This window comes from Centruroides sculpturatus, unplaced genomic scaffold (genome assembly GCF_000671375.1).
Source record: "Centruroides sculpturatus isolate CEXI.00-Female unplaced genomic scaffold, Cexi_2.0 scaffold261, whole genome shotgun sequence".
NCBI lineage: Eukaryota > Metazoa > Arthropoda > Arachnida > Scorpiones > Buthidae > Centruroides > Centruroides sculpturatus.
This window is the reverse complement of record NW_019384426.1, coordinates 619,092-641,339: the sequence shown is the minus strand read 5'-3', so window position 1 is coordinate 641,339 and position 22,248 is coordinate 619,092. Positions and strand designations below refer to the sequence as shown.

General features: G+C 30.6%; 3 protein-coding genes across 5 annotated transcripts in view; all 3 read left to right on the top strand.

The window, feature by feature from the left end:
* LOC111619597 (PDZ and LIM domain protein 7-like) overlaps positions 1-6,503 on the top strand; it is a 13,895-nt gene extending 7,392 nt beyond the window's left edge. Inside the window, exons 3-7 of the mRNA XM_023361360.1 lie at positions 4,014-4,092; positions 4,170-4,670; positions 5,795-5,920; positions 6,187-6,295; positions 6,367-6,503. Of these exons, the coding sequence (XP_023217128.1) occupies positions 4,014-4,092; positions 4,170-4,670; positions 5,795-5,920; positions 6,187-6,295; positions 6,367-6,503 (952 nt within the window). The remainder of the gene's footprint in view (positions 1-4,013; positions 4,093-4,169; positions 4,671-5,794; positions 5,921-6,186; positions 6,296-6,366) is intronic.
* Positions 6,504-8,439: 1,936 nt separating this feature from the next.
* On the top strand, positions 8,440-11,866 carry LOC111619587. The gene is made up of 5 exons (XM_023361346.1): positions 8,440-8,917; positions 9,184-9,292; positions 9,364-9,546; positions 10,576-11,232; positions 11,305-11,866. Exons 1-5 carry the CDS (start codon positions 8,795-8,797, stop codon positions 11,502-11,504), a joined length of 1,272 nt encoding a protein of 423 aa, XP_023217114.1. The 5' UTR covers positions 8,440-8,794; the 3' UTR covers positions 11,505-11,866.
* Positions 11,867-18,222: 6,356 nt separating this feature from the next.
* LOC111619586 (trans-Golgi network integral membrane protein 2-like) overlaps positions 18,223-22,248 on the top strand; it is a 16,867-nt gene continuing 12,841 nt past the window's right edge. For all 3 annotated transcript variants that reach the window (XM_023361345.1, XM_023361344.1, XM_023361343.1), the window contains exon 1: positions 18,223-18,775. In XM_023361345.1, the coding sequence (XP_023217113.1) occupies positions 18,271-18,775 (505 nt within the window). In that variant the 5' untranslated portion in view covers positions 18,223-18,270. The remainder of the gene's footprint in view (positions 18,776-22,248) is intronic.

The window sequence follows — 22,248 nt, the reverse complement described above, 5'->3', positions numbered from 1 at the left end:
TTTTTTAATGTATTTAATTAAAAATAATTACATAAAATATAAATACAAAAATAATAATTATATATTTTATATATTTTTTCATATGTTACAACTTCAAACTTTTGATCCACATTCAAAATCGAGCTAGAAAAATATTATAATAAATAAAATCATTGAAAAAAATTAATTTATATAAAATTAAATTGAAAACTTAAATTATTTAAACATTAAAACATAATTTTTTTCTATTTTTTAATTAAATTAAATTAACTTAAAGAGCAAGAAAGAAAGGAGAAACCTAACAAACTCTCCAACTTATAATCTAATTAATAATGCTTTTTTTTAGTATTTTTGCATCACAAATACAAGTTAAAAAGTCACTTTAATTGAGTTTCACGAGTAAGGAACGATGTAAAAAATTGTTCAACACATGGCTGTAGATATTGATATAAATTTAAAATTGCCTGGAAAAGTTCTAATTGTGTAAACAGTGAAAGATAATTACAATCTGTGTGGACGAGTGCCAAGGGCAGAAGTGGGATGTATAGGGTCATACAATCACTACGTGAGACGCACCACCTAGCGAGGAGACTAACACGTTTGACTAATTCATTTTCTGCTAGTTTAGTGCTTTGTTATGTTTGTATGTATATGTCATTATGGAACCTGTTGTGATCCTAACGACTGTGATATTAATTGCTTTAATTGTGGGTATTGTGGCTCAAACGGTGATTTCTCAAATCAAAAAGAGTCGTAAGAAGAACAAAAAACAAGTAAAAGACACTAAAAAGAGGTATTTTTCACATTCTTTACACTTATTTACGTACTTTCTTTTCGACTTAATTGCTATAGTCTTTTCACCATTTCTCCAATTTTCGTATTTTTTAAAATATTCTATACTTTGTTGTACTTATACACGCGTTTGTCTAGCCATATTCTTAGTTTTTATTGTATATTTTTAGATACAGTAGCTCTTAATTAACTATACAGCTATTTATATACATCATACATCTTTATATACACTAACTAGAGACAATATACATTTTTACTTTATTACAGTTTCTGACAATGTTTTATTAAGATTTTTACCAACTTTTTTTGTTTTTTAAAACATTATTTCTCTTTTAAAAGAAACTTTATTTATTCCTATTATTATTTATATTTCATTTTCTCTATCATTTTTATAATTTTGCATTTTTTGCTGTATTTATATTGTTAAATATATATTTAATTAATTATTTACTTATTTAACTTATTACGACTTTTCTGTTTCTTAAAAATGCACAAAATTCTATAATTTAAAATAAATTTAAGTGGTAATAAAAATAATAAACTCGTGACTAATAATTAACAAATGTATCTGTTATTAGTTGCCCCTGTAAAAGTATCTTTTTATCATAGCATAATGCAGCAACCAGCTGACCTCGTTGTTAAGTATAGTTTATTCTTTCTTTAATTCTCTAGACATTCACGTGCCTATAACATTTTTAAGTGGCAATTTTTGGTCTTTATCCAATATTTTTAAAAATTTTGACAATGTTTATCACTGATAAATCACATTAACCTATATTAAAAAAATTTATAAAAATAAAAAGAAAATTCATTCAGCTATAGTACTTATATATTTTTTTTAATGTTTTAATTAATATAAACAGATGTTACTTCGATTATTTTACGCTTGAAAAGTAGATTAAAATTTCTTAAGAATGGATTTTTTAAATTCATTTTTTAAGGCATCGCATCGACCTTTCTACTTAGTAAATGAAGGCTCAGCTGTTTTGTTGCCAGATGAGTGAGATACAAAAAAAAAATATGGCGGCTATTTCAAGGCTCTACGTTTCTCTTTACAAATTCCTTTGCATCGAAACGAATGCAGGCAACATTAATCAAATTATTGCAACTGTTTAACGACTTTAGCATCATTTCTATACGAAATTTATAAAATTTTAGCAAAGAAATTTTTATAGAAAATAGTCCTACCCTCTTTTGTCCTTGAGAGTTCTCTGTTTACAAAAGTCGATTTGCTATTTTTAATTTCCTTTCCCGTATACGACGCTTTAAAGAATGAAAACTGCTCTTGCATCCCGTCTCTGCGAAATGTTGGAAATCTCTTGAATATCGTTTTACCCCTTTGAGGATTTCTTTAAGGTTTAGTATATAAAAATTTTATCTATAAAATAGAATATAATCGAGTTAAAATTAATTAACGTGTTCCAAAGTAAACAAGAAGTTAAATTTAATTGTAATACAACAGTATATTAGGGAACTTAATATAGAACATAATTTTAAGTCTCGTAAGTTTATTTTAAGGTTGATTACTTTGAAATATAATACGAAAAATATACATAAAGTAAGTTTTAATTTATTTGCTCATTTTTTTTATTATTATCAATTTTTACTTAATTTAATTAAATAAGGCCTTATTGAAATGTGTTCTGTTGCTGAAAATATCGTTTAGTTTCGTTATTTTCAATTTCTGGCATTTAATGATAAATAATAATTTTAATTCTGTATTATTTTAATTAATTTGTTTGTTTCTAATGTTTGTTGTTTAATTTTTATTTATTAAAATAAACGAATAAGTTTAATTTATTGTTATTTAATTACTCTATAAAATATTAAATTGATTGTTGTAATCGATTAGTTTAAATCTATTATTAATCACGTGCTTTAATTTAATTCCTTTCTGTATATTTCATTGTTGTAACTGATCGATTTAAATTCATTATTAGTCACGTGGCCTAATTTTATAATTGATTATTTTCTGTACATTTATTCATTGTTGTAACTGATTTGTTTTAATTGTTATTTAAAATAATTCAATAATTGAGTATTATTATATTGTTCTATTGATTGTAATTGATTATTTTCGAAATATAATCGAATCGAACACGTGGTCTATTCATTAAATACAGTATTTAATTTTTATTCTAATGAATTTTTTTCACTTTTCTGAATATTTCTTGGTATATTCTCTAACTAACAATATTTATTTTTATTAGTATTTTGCTATACTTTTTAATAAAAATTATTTTTTTTCGTAAATAAAGTAAAGATAATTGCTATATAAAATGATATATTTAGAATTTAAATCATTTATTTAATATTAAAAATAATCGTTTTCTGGTTAAACATAACAAAAATACAGAAATTAATCGTAAATTCAAAATATCATATTCATTAACTTGTAAGATAATCGAAGAATTTAATTCTTCTGATGATCGTAATTTTTATAAAACTTATGCCCAATTACTGGTGGTCGAACACGTTTTATTTCTTAGAATAACAGAAAAAATAAAAATAATAATTGGTTTTCCTCCTTTAGCTTTCGGGTTTTTGAAAAGTTTGACGTGTTGAGATCTCCTGAACCCAAAAGTCAAACAAAGGGGAAAATTCTGTGGGATGTGTATGTATTGGTATCTATTTAGTTTAATATATCGGGATGTAGTAAAGATTAAGAAACGAAATTAGGCATGTTAGCTTGTGTATAAGAGGCAGTAGTGCTATTAAATTTTGGTGGTTAAAGATCGACGGGATGAGAAGATAGAGGAGGTCATGTATCGTATCTCGAATGGAATCTGACTTAATGAAAATTTTACCCGTTATTGGCATTTACAATTATTATTATTTTTTTAAAATAAAACTCATCACTACCCTCAAAATTAAGTCTTTCTTTTTATATGAATTAATAATATAAAAGTTATTTTTTAATAAATTTGATAACGGATGGCGCCAAATACAATTTTAACTTTGTGCTAATGTGTTTTAGTTTTTCTCCAGGAAAGTTATACAACTCGGTGCTAGATTTTTTTTTCTACTCCTTGTCTTTCTTCTCTTCTTTTTTCTGCTTCTCCTTCCTTCTCTTCCTATTAGGATTTCCTCAATCAAAAGTTTCTTTAATTTTAGCCACCATCCCTCTCTATTCATCTCACCATTATTGCTCAGTCACTTTAATTCTACTTTTGAAAATTTTTAAATTTTGTAAACTAAATATAAATAATACTTTTTAAAATATTGATTTTCATTATTTACAGATTAGAATCGAATAAAGAAAACATAGTTCCATCCACAATTACTCCAGATATAACGTTACCTACTACGAAGCAGACTAAGGTGAGAAAACCATCTTTTATCATCTACACTATTTATATCTCACGCAAAAACTAACTTTTATTAAATTTATATGAAAGGTTACAGAACAATCTCAATATCAACAAATCAAATCGACAATAATTCGATCCGCTACGCCGCCCGTACTTACGAACGAATTGAAACCCGAACTCGTAGACATTCAAAGGAGGTCACCATCTTCAGAAAGGGTCATACCTATAGCTGTTAAAGATCGTCAACTCTTCACACCATCACCGGTCGAGGGGAGCATCAGCGATAAAACTGTAACGAAAGAAGTATCGTCGGATGGGAATAAAGTAGAGAAAACTACAACAGAAACTATACAGGAAACAAAGGGAAGCTGCCAGACTACTATCATCCGCAAGGAGACAGAATCTATCACTAAAGATACCTTCATAGCTGGAAAGAATGCACCCCAAATACTTTCTCAAGTCGTTCCGCAATCGTCTTCGTTCAAAATTTCAAAATTTGAGACAAAACAGGATCCAGTATGGAGACCTGTTGAGACGACTGAGATCGGAGATAAGATATCATCCACTGACGGATGGCAACCAAAACAGGTATTCTTCATTAGGATTTTGTGGCTTTCATATGATAATTTAAGCAATTATTAACTTTTTTATGGCCAAAATTTCTTATTTAATTTATAGAATTGTCCTTATTTAAATATTAAAAAAATAATAATTACTCTTCCTGACTTACACAGTACGTCTAATACGTCTATATTAAATACGTTTATAAAATAAAAGCTGTATTGCCAATTGAGTTAATATTGCTGCAAACTATGAAAATCAAACTTTTCTATTCATTCGTAAACTTAATATTGTAGCAATATATTAAAGGTTAGGATATACTATAGGATATATTAAAGATTATATATTAATTTAAATATTATATATATATAGATTGTAAAAGTATTTTCTGATAGATGTGACTATTTTTATGTGTAGTTTTGTAACATTTCTGTAGTGATTTTTCCATCTGTAATCTATTTCTTTCTTATGATTTCAGCCATTTATTTCAGAAAATTGATCGCTATTTTAAATTAATATAATCCACCGACAATAGATTTAAACCTTAAAGTTAACGGATATTTTTAAGTTATTCCATCAAAGTTTTAGGACTATATCTAGTCCTATTATTTGGCAATGAAACTTTTAAAATTATAAAATAGAAGACATTAAACTTACCCTTTCGATTTATTTAGATTTTCATTTATTTTTCTATTAACATAACTCTTAACTCTTAATTCCTAGTTATCTAACTTTTACATAAAATTTACATAACTATGTTGATAATTCTAAGAAAAATAAATGAAAATCTGTAAATAAATCGAAATCATAAGTTCATTGTCTTCTATTTTTATAATTTTACAAGTTTCGTTGCCAAACAATGCATCTTAACAACCACACTCGCATCAAAAGGTGCTTTTCATCGAATCTACACTCAAATTGAGTATATATAGAACAACATAGAAGCGTTTTCTCACCAAAAGTTAAAATAGTATCTTGCGTAACATTATATAATTACTGTTTTTGAAAGTTTTTCTTTCTCCATTTTGGCAAGCTGAGAAATTTAATCCGTCAAATTTTTCCTCCATCGATTTTAATTGTGAACGAAGAAAGAATACTGAAATAAATGGATATACTTTATCTTTCTATACTTTCCTTCTTTTATTATGTAGCAAATGAATTTTAGTTCGACAACAACCAAACAGAAAATAGAAAGCAAAATTAAGCCACCGAGACCGTTAAGTTGTCCAATTTTGGACAAGAGAAATTATAAAGAAGTTATTCAAGAGAAAAAATTGGTAAGATTGTGTAGGAGTTCTTACCAATTCATCCCTACTAACGCCTTAAAAATTCTCTAAACTGTGACTAAATACTGTTTAAACAGTACTTTTTAAATCGTTTTCCATCCTTATCAGCTGTTGAAAGTGATATATTATGAAATTAATGTCATTTCTGAATGATTAATTGTTGAAAATGACATTAATTTTGTGCCACGTGTGTTCTATTTGAAATTGTTACGTATTAAAAACGTCATTTTAACGTCTGTTATCCTCTTTTGTAACAGACAGGAGCCGTCAACAGTGTCGAAACCGTTAATAAAATAACGGAAACAGACTCAAGTAAAAACATCTGTCGACAACTAAGTGAAGAGAGTTTGACCCTACCACGAAAAAGTTAGCACCATCTGTCGTTGATATTCTTTACTAATTTTCGGTTATAGTAACAATTGATTAATTTATTTCAGAAAAACAATTTTCTTCGTCGAGTTTCTATGAAGATCCTCAAGTCTCTTATCCAACTATCCAGGAACAGGTGCAACTGTGTCGCCAGATTGCGGATTCTCTATGCGATGNAATAAAAAATGACAAAACACCATTTTAAAGTGCATTTTTATTCAACTAATATATTTATAAATAATATGTAGCCCAAAAAGTAGTCAATGTGCCAAATGATATTTTTTACATCAAACTAATAAAAGGGTAGCCAAATTTGGTGCAAAGTAGATGAATCTTGCAACGCTGGAAGGAATACTAAATAAAGCTGGAGTTGAGACTCAAAGGATTATAGACCCAAATGCAGGGAAAGGAGAAAGAGGACAAAAGATAAAGAAGTGAGGAAGGTTGGAAAATTAAGGGTCCATATTCCATAACAGGCAGTCTATTTAACCTTTCTCATTACTTTTTATCTTTAGGTCTTTTTCTCCTTTCCCCGAATTTGAGTCTATACTCCTTTGAGAGCCAACTCCAGCTTTATTTAGTATACCTTCCTCATTCACACATTTCTAAGTATTTGAAAATATTTCTTTTCCACTCAAAAATAAAATATGTATAAAGGTTTACAGCTTTGTGAAACTTTTTTTTTGAGTTTATGCTGTTGAAATAAATAAATAAATAATTTTAAAAAATGTCGGTTTTTGTGTACACATTTATTGGGCTGCATTCGAACTTCTCTTGGGCCGCATGCGGCCTACGAGCCACGGGTTGGACACCCCTGTTCTACACAATAACTGGATCAAACTACTAAGTACAACCAATAAAACCTTTAACATCCAGTAACCAACTTTAAAAATTGTCAAACGTTTTTGATTTTAAATGAGAGCTGCATAAGGTCATCAACAATATTCTAAATTGGAATGCATAGAACAATTTTTCAAAAAATTTTGAAATGATATTTGTTGATATTTTTAATGATATATTATGTTTTTGAAATTTTTCAAAAACATAAACCATATACAGTAAGACCCCACTTAACGTGGGGATGCATTCCTAGACAATAAAGCACTAAACGAAACAGCATTAAATGAGGTCATTTTAACAGAGTAAATAGGGATATGGGGAACATACAACCAAAAATAAAAAAATTTTACTTTTATTTTAAGTTATTTTTATATTAATTTGTATAATAATATATGTTAAATAACACATAAACATATGCACACAGAAATGTATAATAATATATTAATTAGTTTATTTTTTCTATATTAATAGATCATTTTTTGTGACAAACATCCTGACTTTTCTGAAATTCTTGTTTTCTTGCGATAAAGTCGTGTAGTTTCATTTGTCACTTTTTTTTCTTTCCTTAAACAAATGTCAATAGCAAGAGATTGCATCCAAAATGCTTCATCTTGCTTTTGCACTCCTTTCAAAATCTGGATCATTTGCTTCAATTTGATCAATGATTTCATTGATTGTACCAAACTTTTACTAAGGAAATCTGTAGAGAAATTTTTTGTTTTTTCGTTTTCAGAATCACTATTTTCCAGTTCTACAAAAATTCCTTGTTCTGCCAGTTCTTGAAGATTGTTGTTGGTAAGGCTCTCACCAGAAATCTGCGGTAACTCCTCAATACTCTATTCGTCTACATCTCCTAGTCCTGCTGTATCAANAGATTGTAAAAGTATTTTCTGATAGATGTGACTATTTTTATGTGTAGTTTTGTAACATTTCTGTAGTGATTTTTCCATCTGTAATCTATTTCTTTCTCATGATTTCAGCCATTTATTTCAGAAAATTGATCGCTATTTTAAATTAATATAATCCACCGACAATAGATTTAAACCTTAAAGTTAACGGATATTTTTAAGTTATTCCATCAAAGTTTTAGGACTATATCTAGTCCTATTATTTGGCAATGAAACTTTTAAAATTATAAAATAGAAGACATTAAACTTACCCTTTCGATTTATTTAGATTTTCATTTATTTTTCTATTAACATAACTCTTAACTCTTAATTCCTAGTTATCTAACTTTTACATAAAATTTACATAACTATGTTGATAATTCTAAGAAAAATAAATGAAAATCTGTAAATAAATCGAAATCATAAGTTCATTGTCTTCTATTTTTATAATTTTACAAGTTTCGTTGCCAAACAATGCATCTTAACAACCACACTCGCATCAAAAGGTGCTTTTCATCGAATCTACACTCAAATTGAGTATATATAGAACAACATAGAAGCGTTTTCTCACCAAAAGTTAAAATAGTATCTTGCGTAACATTATATAATTACTGTTTTTGAAAGTTTTTCTTTCTCCATTTTGGCAAGCTGAGAAATTTAATCCGTCAAATTTTTCCTCCATCGATTTTAATTGTGAACGAAGAAAGAATACTGAAATAAATGGATATACTTTATCTTTCTATACTTTCCTTCTTTTATTATGTAGCAAATGAATTTTAGTTCGACAACAACCAAACAGAAAATAGAAAGCAAAATTAAGCCACCGAGACCGTTAAGTTGTCCAATTTTGGACAAGAGAAATTATAAAGAAGTTATTCAAGAGAAAAAATTGGTAAGATTGTGTAGGAGTTCTTACCAATTCATCCCTACTAACGCCTTAAAAATTCTCTAAACTGTGACTAAATACTGTTTAAACAGTACTTTTTAAATCGTTTTCCATCCTTATCAGCTGTTGAAAGTGATATATTATGAAATTAATGTCATTTCTGAATGATTAATTGTTGAAAATGACATTAATTTTGTGCCACGTGTGTTCTATTTGAAATTGTTACGTATTAAAAACGTCATTTTAACGTCTGTTATCCTCTTTTGTAACAGACAGGAGCCGTCAACAGTGTCGAAACCGTTAATAAAATAACGGAAACAGACTCAAGTAAAAACATCTGTCGACAACTAAGTGAAGAGAGTTTGACCCTACCACGAAAAAGTTAGCACCATCTGTCGTTGATATTCTTTACTAATTTTCGGTTATAGTAACAATTGATTAATTTATTTCAGAAAAACAATTTTCTTCGTCGAGTTTCTATGAAGATCCTCAAGTCTCTTATCCAACTATCCAGGAACAGGTGCAACTGTGTCGCCAGATTGCGGATTCTCTATGCGATGAAAGTGGGAAAAAATCAAAGGGAGCTTCCCTTTTTGATAAAAAAATGAAAACGGCTAACAAATGGGTACACGAAAGTAAGTTCTAAATTCTCGTACGTATCCCATACAAACAAGAGATTGAAAGAGTTCAATGGGTACAAATACGTGAAGTGCGTTTGTACTCATTGGGCTCTTTCCATCTCGTGTCTGAAACCCAAGTAAAGTAGACAGATAGACATGTCTGACGTATGACAAGTTGTATGTAGATAAAGGATATAAAATTAACGTAAACTATATGCAAATTAATTGTGATTTTGTATATTACTCGTACCTTTTTATGATAACAGTAGCTAGGAAATCCCGTTTTGTATACAGTAGGTTAGTCTATAACAATACTAATTTTTAATTTATCCTCTGTTAATATAAATATTCTAATCTTGTGAAGTTAAATTTTTAATTATAATTTACAGTTGAATTATGTTCGCTTAAAGTAAATGAGAACAAAGTAGGTGACATAAAAGCACATGATTTAGAATAGTTATTTTAGTAACTAAATCTGGGTTTAAACCGGTACTGAAATTTTTAAATCTTTGGCAAACTAAATTTGGTATAATTTTTTTATTTGTAAACTAAATATTTCGTCTCTGAAATATTTAAATAAATTAATAAATGCATACGAATTTGTGGTTAATTATAATACTGTATGTGATATAGGAAATGCAAGATCTTATAAATTTGGGTCTAATCTTTTTATGTTCAGATGCAATATTTACACTTTATAGTCAAATTTTCGAATAATGATACCTTGAAAAATAAGTTTTGTTAACTCTAGTTGCAAAAGTAATGTAAGGTAGAATTCTCTCTTAAAATATAAACTTTCGTGTCGTTCCGGGTTCGGGTTCAACTTGCATGGTATGTTGGACATGTGCCATGATGTCTCTTCTTTCGATCTTATTCTCACTCTTTCATCAGTCTAAACTGCTGTTGATATTTTTACTTTGTAGCTTTTCATACGCCGTTTGGTAATAAAGGGAGGGTGACCTTCACTTCGTGCAACGACCTCATTAACCGGTTGTGAACCTCATTTATAAACTTGAATATAAATATTTTTTTTTTACAATCCAGATCCCGATGCATCTGTAACTGAAGATGATCCTTCTATGTCCGAAGTTAAAGAAGATTACCAGGAGAAGGAACCTAAAGATATGCCACCCCGTCCGAAGAGTAAAACACCTCCTAACTTGAAACTAATCTTAGACCCGAGATTGCCGCAGAATGTTGAGATGTTAAGAGTAGCCGGACAACAGATAAGCGAGCATAATGTCGTTAGTCCGGACGTATGTCTGGATCTTGTTAAAGATCTAGAGAGCCCTATGGGGAAAGGTAGCGCACTGTTCGCTAAAAGGAAACAGAAGGCTGAAGATTGGGTAGTGGACGAAGAAATAGTCAAAGCGCACACCAAAACACCAGAGCCAATCCCCGAACCGCCAGTGCCTAGTTTGCGAAAACTTCAAGAGAAGTTCCAACATCCCAAATTGAAATTGGTAAAGAGCCCATGGGAAGCGGCTCTTCAGTCACCTATAGGTTGCTGCGATGGGGCCTTTGCGGATGCCAGACCAGTTAAATTAGCCGAAAGTGTTATCAAGGCAGCCGAAAATAAGATTAGATCAAATTCGCAATCCCCCATATCGGAAAATGGCTCTGTAGCTTCTTATACCGCGTGCGCTCCAGTTACGGGTGTATACAGGCAAGCACCACGTGGATGGATAGGAAATGCTCAAGGTAAGACTTTACATTCGAGCGTGCCACCCCAAAGTAGTCCTTTGTTAATCACTATTATTTTCTTCTTGATAGGGGAAAGCTCTCCAACTTCAGGTTTCTCGTCTCCAGATTTCAGTTCTCAGCGTTATTCGACACCCACTAGGCCCCATGGCGTAAAATCTAACTATCAAAACTTCAATACTGTTCCGAAAACGTGGAAACAGGCGCAGCAAAGTAAGAGTGTTGCACCAACTACCTTCAGATCCGTCAGGCCCCCTAATTGGCATAAATAAATCCTTGCAAATTTCAACACAGTTCTACAATAATTAGCTACATTTTACATCCCTCAAATGCCGTTATTTTCTTTTAAAATGCTCTTAAAATATGCAAATCTGGTCTAGATAAACCTCAAAAAAGTATTATTTTTAGAGATTTCTCGCGCTGTCGACAATATGAAAACTGTAATTCTATTATATAATTTTTTCGGTCTGGTGTGTGATTTTGTGTCATATTTGACGTATTTAATACGGTTTTTTGGAAGCTTTTAATCAGTTTATTGCATTTATAGTGTAAAGTTTAAGTCGTTACAATTATAATATTTGTTATGTATGACATTGAAAAAATAAATAAATAAAATGGATGTCAAACTATGTTTACTTTCATAATTTAATGTTTATTCTCCACAGAACTTGACTTGATCACCAGGATAATTTCAATTTTAGGCTATAATCATTTTAGGACATGATCATCTGAGACTTGTCATTGTCACTAGCTTTTTCAGAGGGATAGAAGCCTGAAGTACCTTGATCGAAATCTCTAAAAGAACATTGACACAAGGGCCTGAGAACAATGATATAGGACCTAGACCAAACATAAAAGTAGGGCCAACTTTTTATTTGAAAGTCATGAATAGGCACCATTTATGAAAATAAATTAAAATTTCTTTTCATAAATGGTGCCCTGTTCATAAAACGTTTTACTTTCCTGGCTGTTATGTATATATAACAAGGAAAGTATTGGAATCGTGTCAGATTTGGCCCTCCGAAATTTTTGCAAATCTCCACGTTTTTGAGACCTTCTGAACCCAAAAAAACGGCAAAAAAATTTTATGAATATGTATATGTGTGTGTATATTGTGTGTATATAGTGGTATCTATTTTGTTTAATATCTCATGGTGGGATAAGAATTAAGAAACAAAATTTGGCATAATATCTTGTGTATAAGAGGCATTAATGCTATTAAATTTTGGTGATTAAAGGTCGAGAGAGGTGGGAAGATAGAAGAGGTCATGTATCATATCTCGAGTGCAGTAAGACTTAATGATTTTACTCTTTATTAGCATTTACAATTGTTTTATAAAATTCAGCTTCAGCTCTACCCACAAAATTAACCTTTTGCCATTTTATAATAATTAATAATAATACAAGTTTTTAATAACAAAATCTAGTAACAGATGGCGTTACACGCAATTTTATTTATTACGATTAATAATATAAATATTATTTTAAAAATAAAATCTCATAACAGTCAGAAAAGTTACATAACTCGTTGCTACATTTTTTAACATAGGTGTTACAGTCCCTCTGTATCTGGGTCCATGTATGGGACCGTAACAAACGGCTCTGATAGTTCCATTCTATCTGAGCCTAATGATTATTATCATGGCTGCATTTACTGTAGACTTGTTATGGCCCTGTGTTAAATAAGCTCTTCTTTCTCCATCAAATGATAATACTGTACAGTACATTTAAATACACGAGATTCTTGTATTTAAATGTAAGGCCTCAAAATTTATCTTGTTTAACTTATGTGTAATTGTCTTAATCGTTATATTAATTTTATAATTATCAAATTTTATGTTCGCTTCAATGTTAAGTAATCGAATGTAACCATTAAAGCACTAATCCTATAACAAGATCTAAAATTTGAATATCAAAATTTGATCTGAATAATTTGAAATTTGAACAAATAACCGTAAATTATTGAATATTTCTTCACAGTTTTCATAAAATTTGTAATGCGAAAATCCAATTATAGGCTACAAGCCAACTTGAAGCATTGCAATTTGATACTTATGGCTAATTTTTAATTAAATTAAATCATAAAACATAAATAATCAGTTACTGTTAAACACTAAAGGAAAAAATGTCCTATAAAGAAATTTTTGGCCGTCTTCTTTTAAATTTTCTCTCTTATAATTAGACTATAATTAGTCAGTGGCAATTCTTAAATTCTGAACTACAAAGTAATCCATTCAAAATCTATAATTATAACAACACAGAAAATTGTATAAATCTAAAATTTAGGAAGAAATGTAAATAGTTTTATCGTGATTTTTTGCTGAATATTGTCATGTCGATAGAACGATCTGAAGGGAAAATGTTTGCAATAACTTCCGTCTTCGTTCGTGTGATAAATATCCAATTAAAAAAAGGAAATTGACTTATCAAATTTACACTGAAGTAAAATATATATGTTACATTTATTAAAAATGATAATAATAAACTTTCAAACTGTCTTTAATTCGTATATTGAAGTTCGTACTATTTATATTACAACTTTATTAGCTATCTGATATTATAATATAAGAATTGATGTGATGTAACTTCAATTAGTAGTTGTTTTATTTATTAACCTTCTATAAAATTTGATATAAAAACAAATATACATATAGTTAAAATGCAGTGCAATATCCTAGGATTTCCTAGCTCACAAAGAGACAACGTTTAGTTAAAGAGTATTACGCGAATCTGCAGAAACTCACTTAATTCCAATTACACTTACGTTGCGTTAACATTAAAAGGCAAAAGCATCATACCCAAAATTATTATAAATTTAAAACCCCAAGGGAGAAAAAGCAAACCCCAGTTTTCCCTTGAGGAATAAGACAATCTGCGGATTGCCCAATAAACTGAGATACCTAAGATGGACACAATTCGAAATTAGAAGTTATTTCGGACTTCATTATTTTATAATGGGCAATCCTGCATTTGATCAAGCAATCCTAGCATTGCTATATAGACATATACAGGTATTATACGCAATGTCTACGTGCTTTCGACAAAACGTAATATTAATACATAAAAACTTGCATTATCCTGCAGGAAATCCAAGATCTGTTCATCAATTTTCTTTGTATAAATTTTGAGCTGCATTTCAGACAAACTTCAAATAAGCTTTAGTGTTGCTTCGACCTTCAATATATACCAGATCTCTCGTTTCATTCCATCCAATTCCTGCCCAGGTCATGAGTTCCATCATCACTCTTTGAGTACTGCTTCTGATCTAGTCTTTGGTCTGCCCAGTAGCGTAGCGTAGTGAGGGCGGCAGGGGCGGCCCGCCCCGGGCTGCACTTTTTAGGGGGCGGAAAATTACGTTTTAGGGGGTAGCAAAATTTCACAATAAATAATAATATCTTGTAAGATATTATAAATAAGGANTCTGCCAGTGGCGCCCGGGGCAAGCTGCCCCACCCTCTGCTGAGAGGTTTTCTTCGTTTTTGGGCGATAGGAAATTCGGAAGTTCCTCGAGGACAGGCAGTCTCAAAGGATTAACCAATGGTGTATAGCAGCCTTAAACAACGGTCATTCTTGGCTGGGACTCCGACGAGATAGGACGGAAGGAGTGGATTCTCTAGTGCATTTTGGCAGTGCATAGAGAAGTCAGATGAAAGAATCAAGAAAAATTCAATTGAGAAAAATTATTGAGCTCCAAGATTTCCATCAAAGTGAACTGAGAAGGAATAAGAACTATCAAACAACTCCAAAAGAACAAGCGTTCTGGAAATCCACCACCCCAAGATTATCACCAGTACTTGGGTACCCACTTTCCTCTGCCCTCTATTCTATCATTGGTTTCTGATTCTTAAATTCTCCCTCACTTAGTTGTAATTAGCCGTAGTTAGTTGTAATTATAGTTATAATATATGTATTGCAAAATTATTGAAGATGGGAATTGATTGTGTCGTGAAAATAGAACTGATAACAACCTGATAAAAATTGTAGTATGGCTTGTATTATACTTTTGTACTGGGACAAGAGAATGGGACAGAAAATTTTGCATGAATTCAGACAGAGAAAAACCTGTATGAATTCATGCAAAATAAAGATATTTCTTATATATAGTTGTATTTTGTAACTCTATTTGCATCTCACATCACACCACATTTATATAGGGGAAACCAAGATGGAACACCAAACAAGATTTGGGGAGCACATCCGAGCAATAAAAAATAATGACAATAAATCTGCAATTGCTAAACACTAACGAAAATAGATGTGAAATAAAAGAAACTACAAAAGTTCAAAAATGCAAAAAAATATGTTTAAACAAAAAGTATTTGAACATTTAGAAATTATAAAAGTAGATAATAATAAAAGAATAAACAAAAGTACAGGCCTACAGATACATGAGTCTTGGGAAGGTCCTAACAGATAATTTGTTTATTTTTCACTACCTAACACATATTTGAGCCAGAGTGAAACACACTCAAAGGAAAAGTAAATGCAGATGTGTGAGAGGTAGCTTGTAAATTTCCAGTGTGTAAAATAGTGATGCAGTATGGATTCATTAGATTCCATAATTTTGCATAGAATAGTACAGAATTTTCTTTCCAAATTTGTGTGTCTAGGATAAAATGTATCCTTTTAGAGGATTCTGTTGCATACAAGTACATATGTTGAGAAGTTTTTATTATAAAACTAATAATGTATGTGCATATACCTAGAAATCTGCAAAGAGATCTATGTGTCATGACTGAAGAGGACCCTGTTAGGACTTAAATGCATATCAAAATAAATACATAGAAGAAAATTGTGTCTTGAGGTCATTCTGTCCTGTGGCTGTCCAGTTTGATAAGTCCATTTATAGCGATGGTTCCCAAACTTATACCCACAGACCCCTTCTCATAACAAAAACCTGGCCATATCATGAACCCCCAAGTGAATAACTCTACACAACTATATAATAGCAAAATTACAAATTTAACTTTAATGTCGTGAATGGTGAATGATAACGTAAAAATAAAATATAAATAAAACATTTTGATATTTNCGGCACACGTGCCGGGCTGTGATTGGCTTTAAGTGATCGTAAAACACGAATTCATATATAACGGAACGTATCTACCGTATTATAGGGGAGTCTACTGTACTTAAAGCCATCAGGTCCATCGAGAAAATTACTTATCGTCATCCTTCTTATCTTTCGAACTTTTTTCTGCCAAAGTGTAATCGAAGTTGTTTGTGTTTCTGTTTTTGTTTCTGCTTGAGCTGGTTGCCTCTCTTCATTTTGATGAAAGAAACATTGTTGATCTCAAAACACAGAGATGTGCATTTCTTTACAATACAGTGTTGGAAATTCATATTTATATTTCATGATGTTTTTTTCTACTGTCTTTTCAATAGGAAGGCGCTGACAGCAAATTGGTTGGATGTTGAAATTTTGCTGTGTTTTAATTTGTGTTTTTTACGAAAATTCAATTCTTTGTTTCACTTTGTATATTTTTGGAATCTGCTCGTGACAGGGAACACGACGATGTTACTTTTAGGAAGATCGGACCAATTTTGGGACAATTACAACAACTGGAAAATTTTGGAATTCTCGGGACATTTATCCGGCGGTCAATAACCGATTTTCCGGACTATATTATGAGACCTTATTTGCACTATCTCTGTAAGTAGGTCTTACAAATTTCGTGGTTTTAGGACTGTTATTTACGGAAATATGACTACTTCCGGTTGATTTACGGCAATTCATAGCTGGCTTCAGGGGACGAATTTCTGAAAAAGTTTTGCACAGTCATTGAAAATATAAAAAAATGTCATATGTGTACCAATTTTCCTCTCGATACCTCCAACAACGTTTGAATTATGGCGATTCCATTGAATTTTCCTAATCCCCCAATTTGTATTCGATGTCGTTGCCGTAGAAATGGTTGTTGTCTTTTGGTGGATTTTCGAAAATTGAAGGCAATTGTGGATTGACGTATTCGTTTTCTTAATATATTAGACTTATATTTTTTTGGAAACGTTTTGACAATACTAAGACGATCAGCTTATTTTCAAGACAATTCAACAATTCATTATCCCGGCAGATTAAATATGAAGTAGACTGTGTGGAAACCTTAATTAAACCATTAAACCATTAAAAGCACAGATGAGAATAGTCTATGGTCACATAGGGAAATCAGAGATCCCATAAAGTCTAAACAAGGTTTTTGTACTACATTTAAAACTTACTTAGAAGCTGCAACTATACCAAACAATGTTGGTCCTCTTGTTACATGGCAGTCAACGTTTGTCCATTTCAAATATCACCTTGCGAAACTGTTACATATTTAGGTATTCCAGCTACCTGCAGAACGTCTTTTTTCAAAAGTTGGAAATATTATTACAAAGAAACGATGTGCATTGCATCCAAAAAGAGTTGAGAAACTTGCTATTATGAGTAGCTTTGAGTTTAATGATATACTTTCATTTCCATTATACAGTAGTTTGTTTTGTAATATTGTGTAAATTTGCAATTACAAATTAATGAATATTCTATAAAAATATGAAACCTGATAGTGGTCTTTTTGTTAACAAGTATTATTAAAAATAATAGTGTTTTACTAATTTAATAAACACTGTTGTTACTAAAGGTGTGGTAATCGATTGATAATCGATTATCCTAATCGATTTCTGTAATTGATTTTCATTTTTTAGGTAATCGCCCAGCACTATTGTTCACATTTTACTAGCGCTACCACAAAATGCGGTGACAGCCGTAAGGATATTAAAAAATTTTCAAGCTAGAATAAATATCTAATTATATAATTTATTTAAAATTATTTTAAAATATATATTTATAAAGTATTNACAGGTTTTTATAGGGGATTTAATAATATCCAGGTGGGTTTTTACATGGGGTTATTGTCTGGAGGGGATTTTTCTCCAGGAGATTATTGTCGGGGGTTGTTATCCAGGATTGTATGAAACCAATTATTGTTTTTTGTAAATCATTTTTTTAATACGTAACGATAAAAGTCGAAGGTGTAGTAGTAAGATAAATATTGAAAAATGGAAGATAAAATGCGGAATTTGAAGTATTTATGTTCGTTATTCGTGGTATTAGCGGTAACTAGAGTAATCTCTCTGCCGATAAAAGAAACGTGTATTATTCCGCCCGAATTAGTGAAATCTTTCTCTACTGAATTAAGTGAAAACGTTAAAAGTTGTCGAGCTGTTGATGCTGTTGATATTAAATACTGTGGCGATATCCAGAACTTGGCACGTGATATAAGCAATTGTACCCTCGGGAAAATATGGGAGATAAAAGAACAGAGAGAGAAACTGATCAACAGCAGCAGAAATATGCCTTTCAATGAAGATGTTGATGTATGTATGAATTTTGCAAATTCGTCGAGTATCATTGAACCTTATAGAAGTGAAAATGAAGCTGTGAGTGTTCAGCTGTCTAAAGATTCAACGTTTTGTAATGATTTCTGCACGAGTCATCCGAAAGTTTGCCCATTGCTCTTGAAGTTGTATTGGGTTAAAAAAACCGTGATGGAGTATAAAAATGGTAAGAAGTAAACTTTAAATAAGTTAAAATCATTACAAATACACATTTTTCATATTTTTGTATTGAGAGTAAAGTAATGGTGTGTCGATGAAATAGTAAACCATACGGTTATGTGTGCAGCTCTGAATGAGGTGGTCGGTACGTTATCGAAGATGTAGACGATGGCTGCGTTTGGCAGACGCTACAGTTCGGAGCTGTTGAGTATTTTTCTGCCAAACGCCCTCTATAGTAGCGCTGTTTTGTAATGTGTTTGTTTGATGTCACATTTAGTAGCATCTTTCATTTACGCTATCCAAAACTGACTGATGATGGCTACTTTTTGTTCCGACACATACATCACTCGTTGTTTGGCAGATGTACCAATTTTGTTGTTTGCAGATGTACAGCAGATGTCAGTACAGCATGCCTTTGCTCGGTTACAACTGTTTACTCTGCTGAATGCAGCCAATACCCATAGGAGTAAAAAGAGTTGACCCTTATCCAGATGAGTCTTTTCCACTATTCTCAACATATTAATATTTATATTTTTTTTTTATTTAAGATTACTACTTGCTGCTTTATGTATTTGTCGATTTATGTTCACAAAATTTTATTCATTTTGTGTATATTGATATAAAATAATATAAATTAAAATAAATATATCTTCAAATAGATAGTGTGTGTCTGATAGACTCACTGTGTAAGAGGTACATTTTTCTTGTTGAGATAGGCAGAAAGCATTATGCAGACTTTGTTGTTGCTTGTAGGTGCTGCTTCTTGCCATTAGTGAATTACTAAAGTTTCAAGTTACTTGCTGTAAAATTACAAATATTTGTAGCAAGTAACATTAAATTTATTTTGTTTGAGATAACATCTACTTTAATTGTTAAAATGTCTCACTGTGTTTTGTCTGATTAAGAATTTCAGGAAGTTATACATATCCTCGGTGACGATGAACTGATTGTATTTGGTAATGTTGAGGAAGAAAATTATGAAAAGTCTGGCACGAATCAAAATTATCAGATGTTTTGGACGATATAATCACTTTTGAATTTGAAAAGGATGATCAATATTTGGATACAATGGTAGGCCAACATGGTCTTCCATTTTATCTTGTCAAAAGCTCAATTATGTAATAATATAAAAAGTGATTTACATAGTGGCCAAGTCATTCTTTGACATGGAAAAAAGTTATCGATATACTTGAGTTTTCACTTATTTGTAACATCTGATATAATTTTACAAATCGTTTGGTTTACAAACCAAGAAACTATATGAGTATACAGTAACCATTATCTGAGACACCAATGAAAACTATCTGACAATACAAATCCAACCATTTTTGGACTTCTTACTGCAAAATGTCTGAAACTCAATGACCCAAGTTCAAGGTTTTGTGGTATTCTGTTTACAGTTTTCCTATTTTCAGAGCTGCTATGGGACACTGATCATTCAAGCATTGTGGGGCATTAGATTTTACAGTATTATTAAAATTCAAGATTAGATCACCATAAGAAAGACAAGTTACCTCTGATATACTGTTCTAGTGGAGAAGAACTAGAAAAGTAAAAACAATATTTCATGTGCCCTATGAACAAGTCTGGAATTGAAAAACAACATTTTGATGTATGCAATATATGCCATACTTGTAAAAATAAGTTGAAATAAAATTTATTGGCATAGTGTAATTCAAAGGATTAATAAAAAAAAAAAACATGTTTTGTACTAATAATGTAGTTTAAAATAACAATAACATAAAAGAAAAATGTATATCACTCCAAAGAATTCATGCTGAATCCATTGGACTCACCTTATCCATTTTTGTTTTAAAAATATCTTATCCAGAGAAGGGTTAAAGGAACTGATAGTCTACATGTTTACCTTTGCAAGATATAGTCCCCCCAAAATCAGCTATCTGTAATTTTGAAGACCCTCAAAAATAGAATAAAACTTAAAAGTAAAAAATTCCAGAACTATTTCTCAAAACAATGTTAAAAATCAACTGTTTTCCACTTTACTAGAGATGGAAAAAACTCATAAAACATAAATGCCATTGCACCAACTACTTCCAGGCTGAGATCCAAGTCATGCTGTGTGCTCTCTTAAGTCTATCACATGTTTAACAAATAGTCTGGTCAGATTTTAGGTGGCTGTACGCTGCAAATACTTGTGTAGACCATTGGTTCCTTTAACTTTTTTACTCCTTTGGCATGGTCAACAGCTCTTGATAAAGTCCCAATTGCCTCATTCTGTTTGTATCCAATGTGTTATATGACACATTTATGATTTCTGTTGATCAAGTTTTACAGAATTACTGCTTGAGTGTGAGATAACTTTACTATAGATTGTATGAAACCAATTATTGTTTTTTGTAAATCATTTTTTATGTGTTAGATGCGTTACAATTTATAGCATTGCTATGCATATATTGCTATTGTTAATTTAGATAATTTACAGTCGACCCCCGTATAAGATCATTGATTATTCCGTTTTATATGAATTCCATGTTGTACGAGTCACTTAAATTTTACAAATACGTGAGCCGTTCACAGCCCGGTACATGTATTTGTAAAATCTAAGTGACTCGTACAACATGGAATTCATATAAAATGGAATAATCAATGATCTTATAGGGGGGTCGACTGTATTTCATATTTTGGGCATTATTTATTAACAAAATCACATACGTTTTGAAAATGTCAACAAAATCTTTTTATTTTATGTAATTAATGTTAATTTTTTGCAGTTAACAAATGTAGAATTTAACATTATAACTCATCAGTTATATTCTATGTAATAGTTTTAATGCTTAACCTTTAGAACAGCTGTTTTCATTTACGATTGAAGGATATGTTTTTCCATTAAATTTTATCAATGTTGCGATTTTTTATTAAATTTTTTTTACTTGTTATAATTAATTAAATAATATAAATTTTACTTGAATTTTTTGTTAGACTCTGTAAGTTACATATAAATGTATAAATAAAATTACCTTCTACACCAGGGATGTCCAACCTTTTTGTTTCTGTGGGCCACATTGGAAGAAGTCGTGGAGTTTTGGGCCACAAGTATATTTTGACCCAATCCTTAAATATACAAGTATATTTAAGTATTAACATGTCTAGATTATAGTAATAAGTATTAAAAGTTTACTACAAAAAAGAATATTTTTAAAAATTACTTTTACAGACACTTTCAATTTTTACTTAGAAATAGATAAATTAATTTATTATAAAGGAGACAAACAAAAATTTATTTGAAAAACATGTTTTATTTGAGTCTCTAATTAATAAAAAATGACAAAACACCATTTTAAAGTGCATTTTTATTCAACTAATATATTTATAAATAATATGTAGCCCAAAAAGTAGCCAATGTGCCAAATGATATTTTTTATGCCAAACTAAAAAAAGGGTAGCCAAATTTGGCACAAAGTAGCCAAATCTTGCAACGCTGAAAGGAATATTAAATAAAGCTGGAGTTGGGATTCAAAG

Bases quoted from the DNA above. Each gene is read 5' to 3' on its own strand.
- LOC111619587 (XM_023361346.1), top strand. From the start codon at position 8,795: ATGAATTTTAGTTCGACAACAACCAAACAGAAAATAGAAAGCAAAATT. The intron at 8,918-9,183 runs GTAAGATTGTGT...CTTTTGTAACAG, and splicing joins TTATTCAAGAGAAAAAATTG to ACAGGAGCCGTCAACAGTGT. The intron at 9,547-10,575 runs GTAAGTTCTAAA...TTTACAATCCAG, and splicing joins TAACAAATGGGTACACGAAA to ATCCCGATGCATCTGTAACT.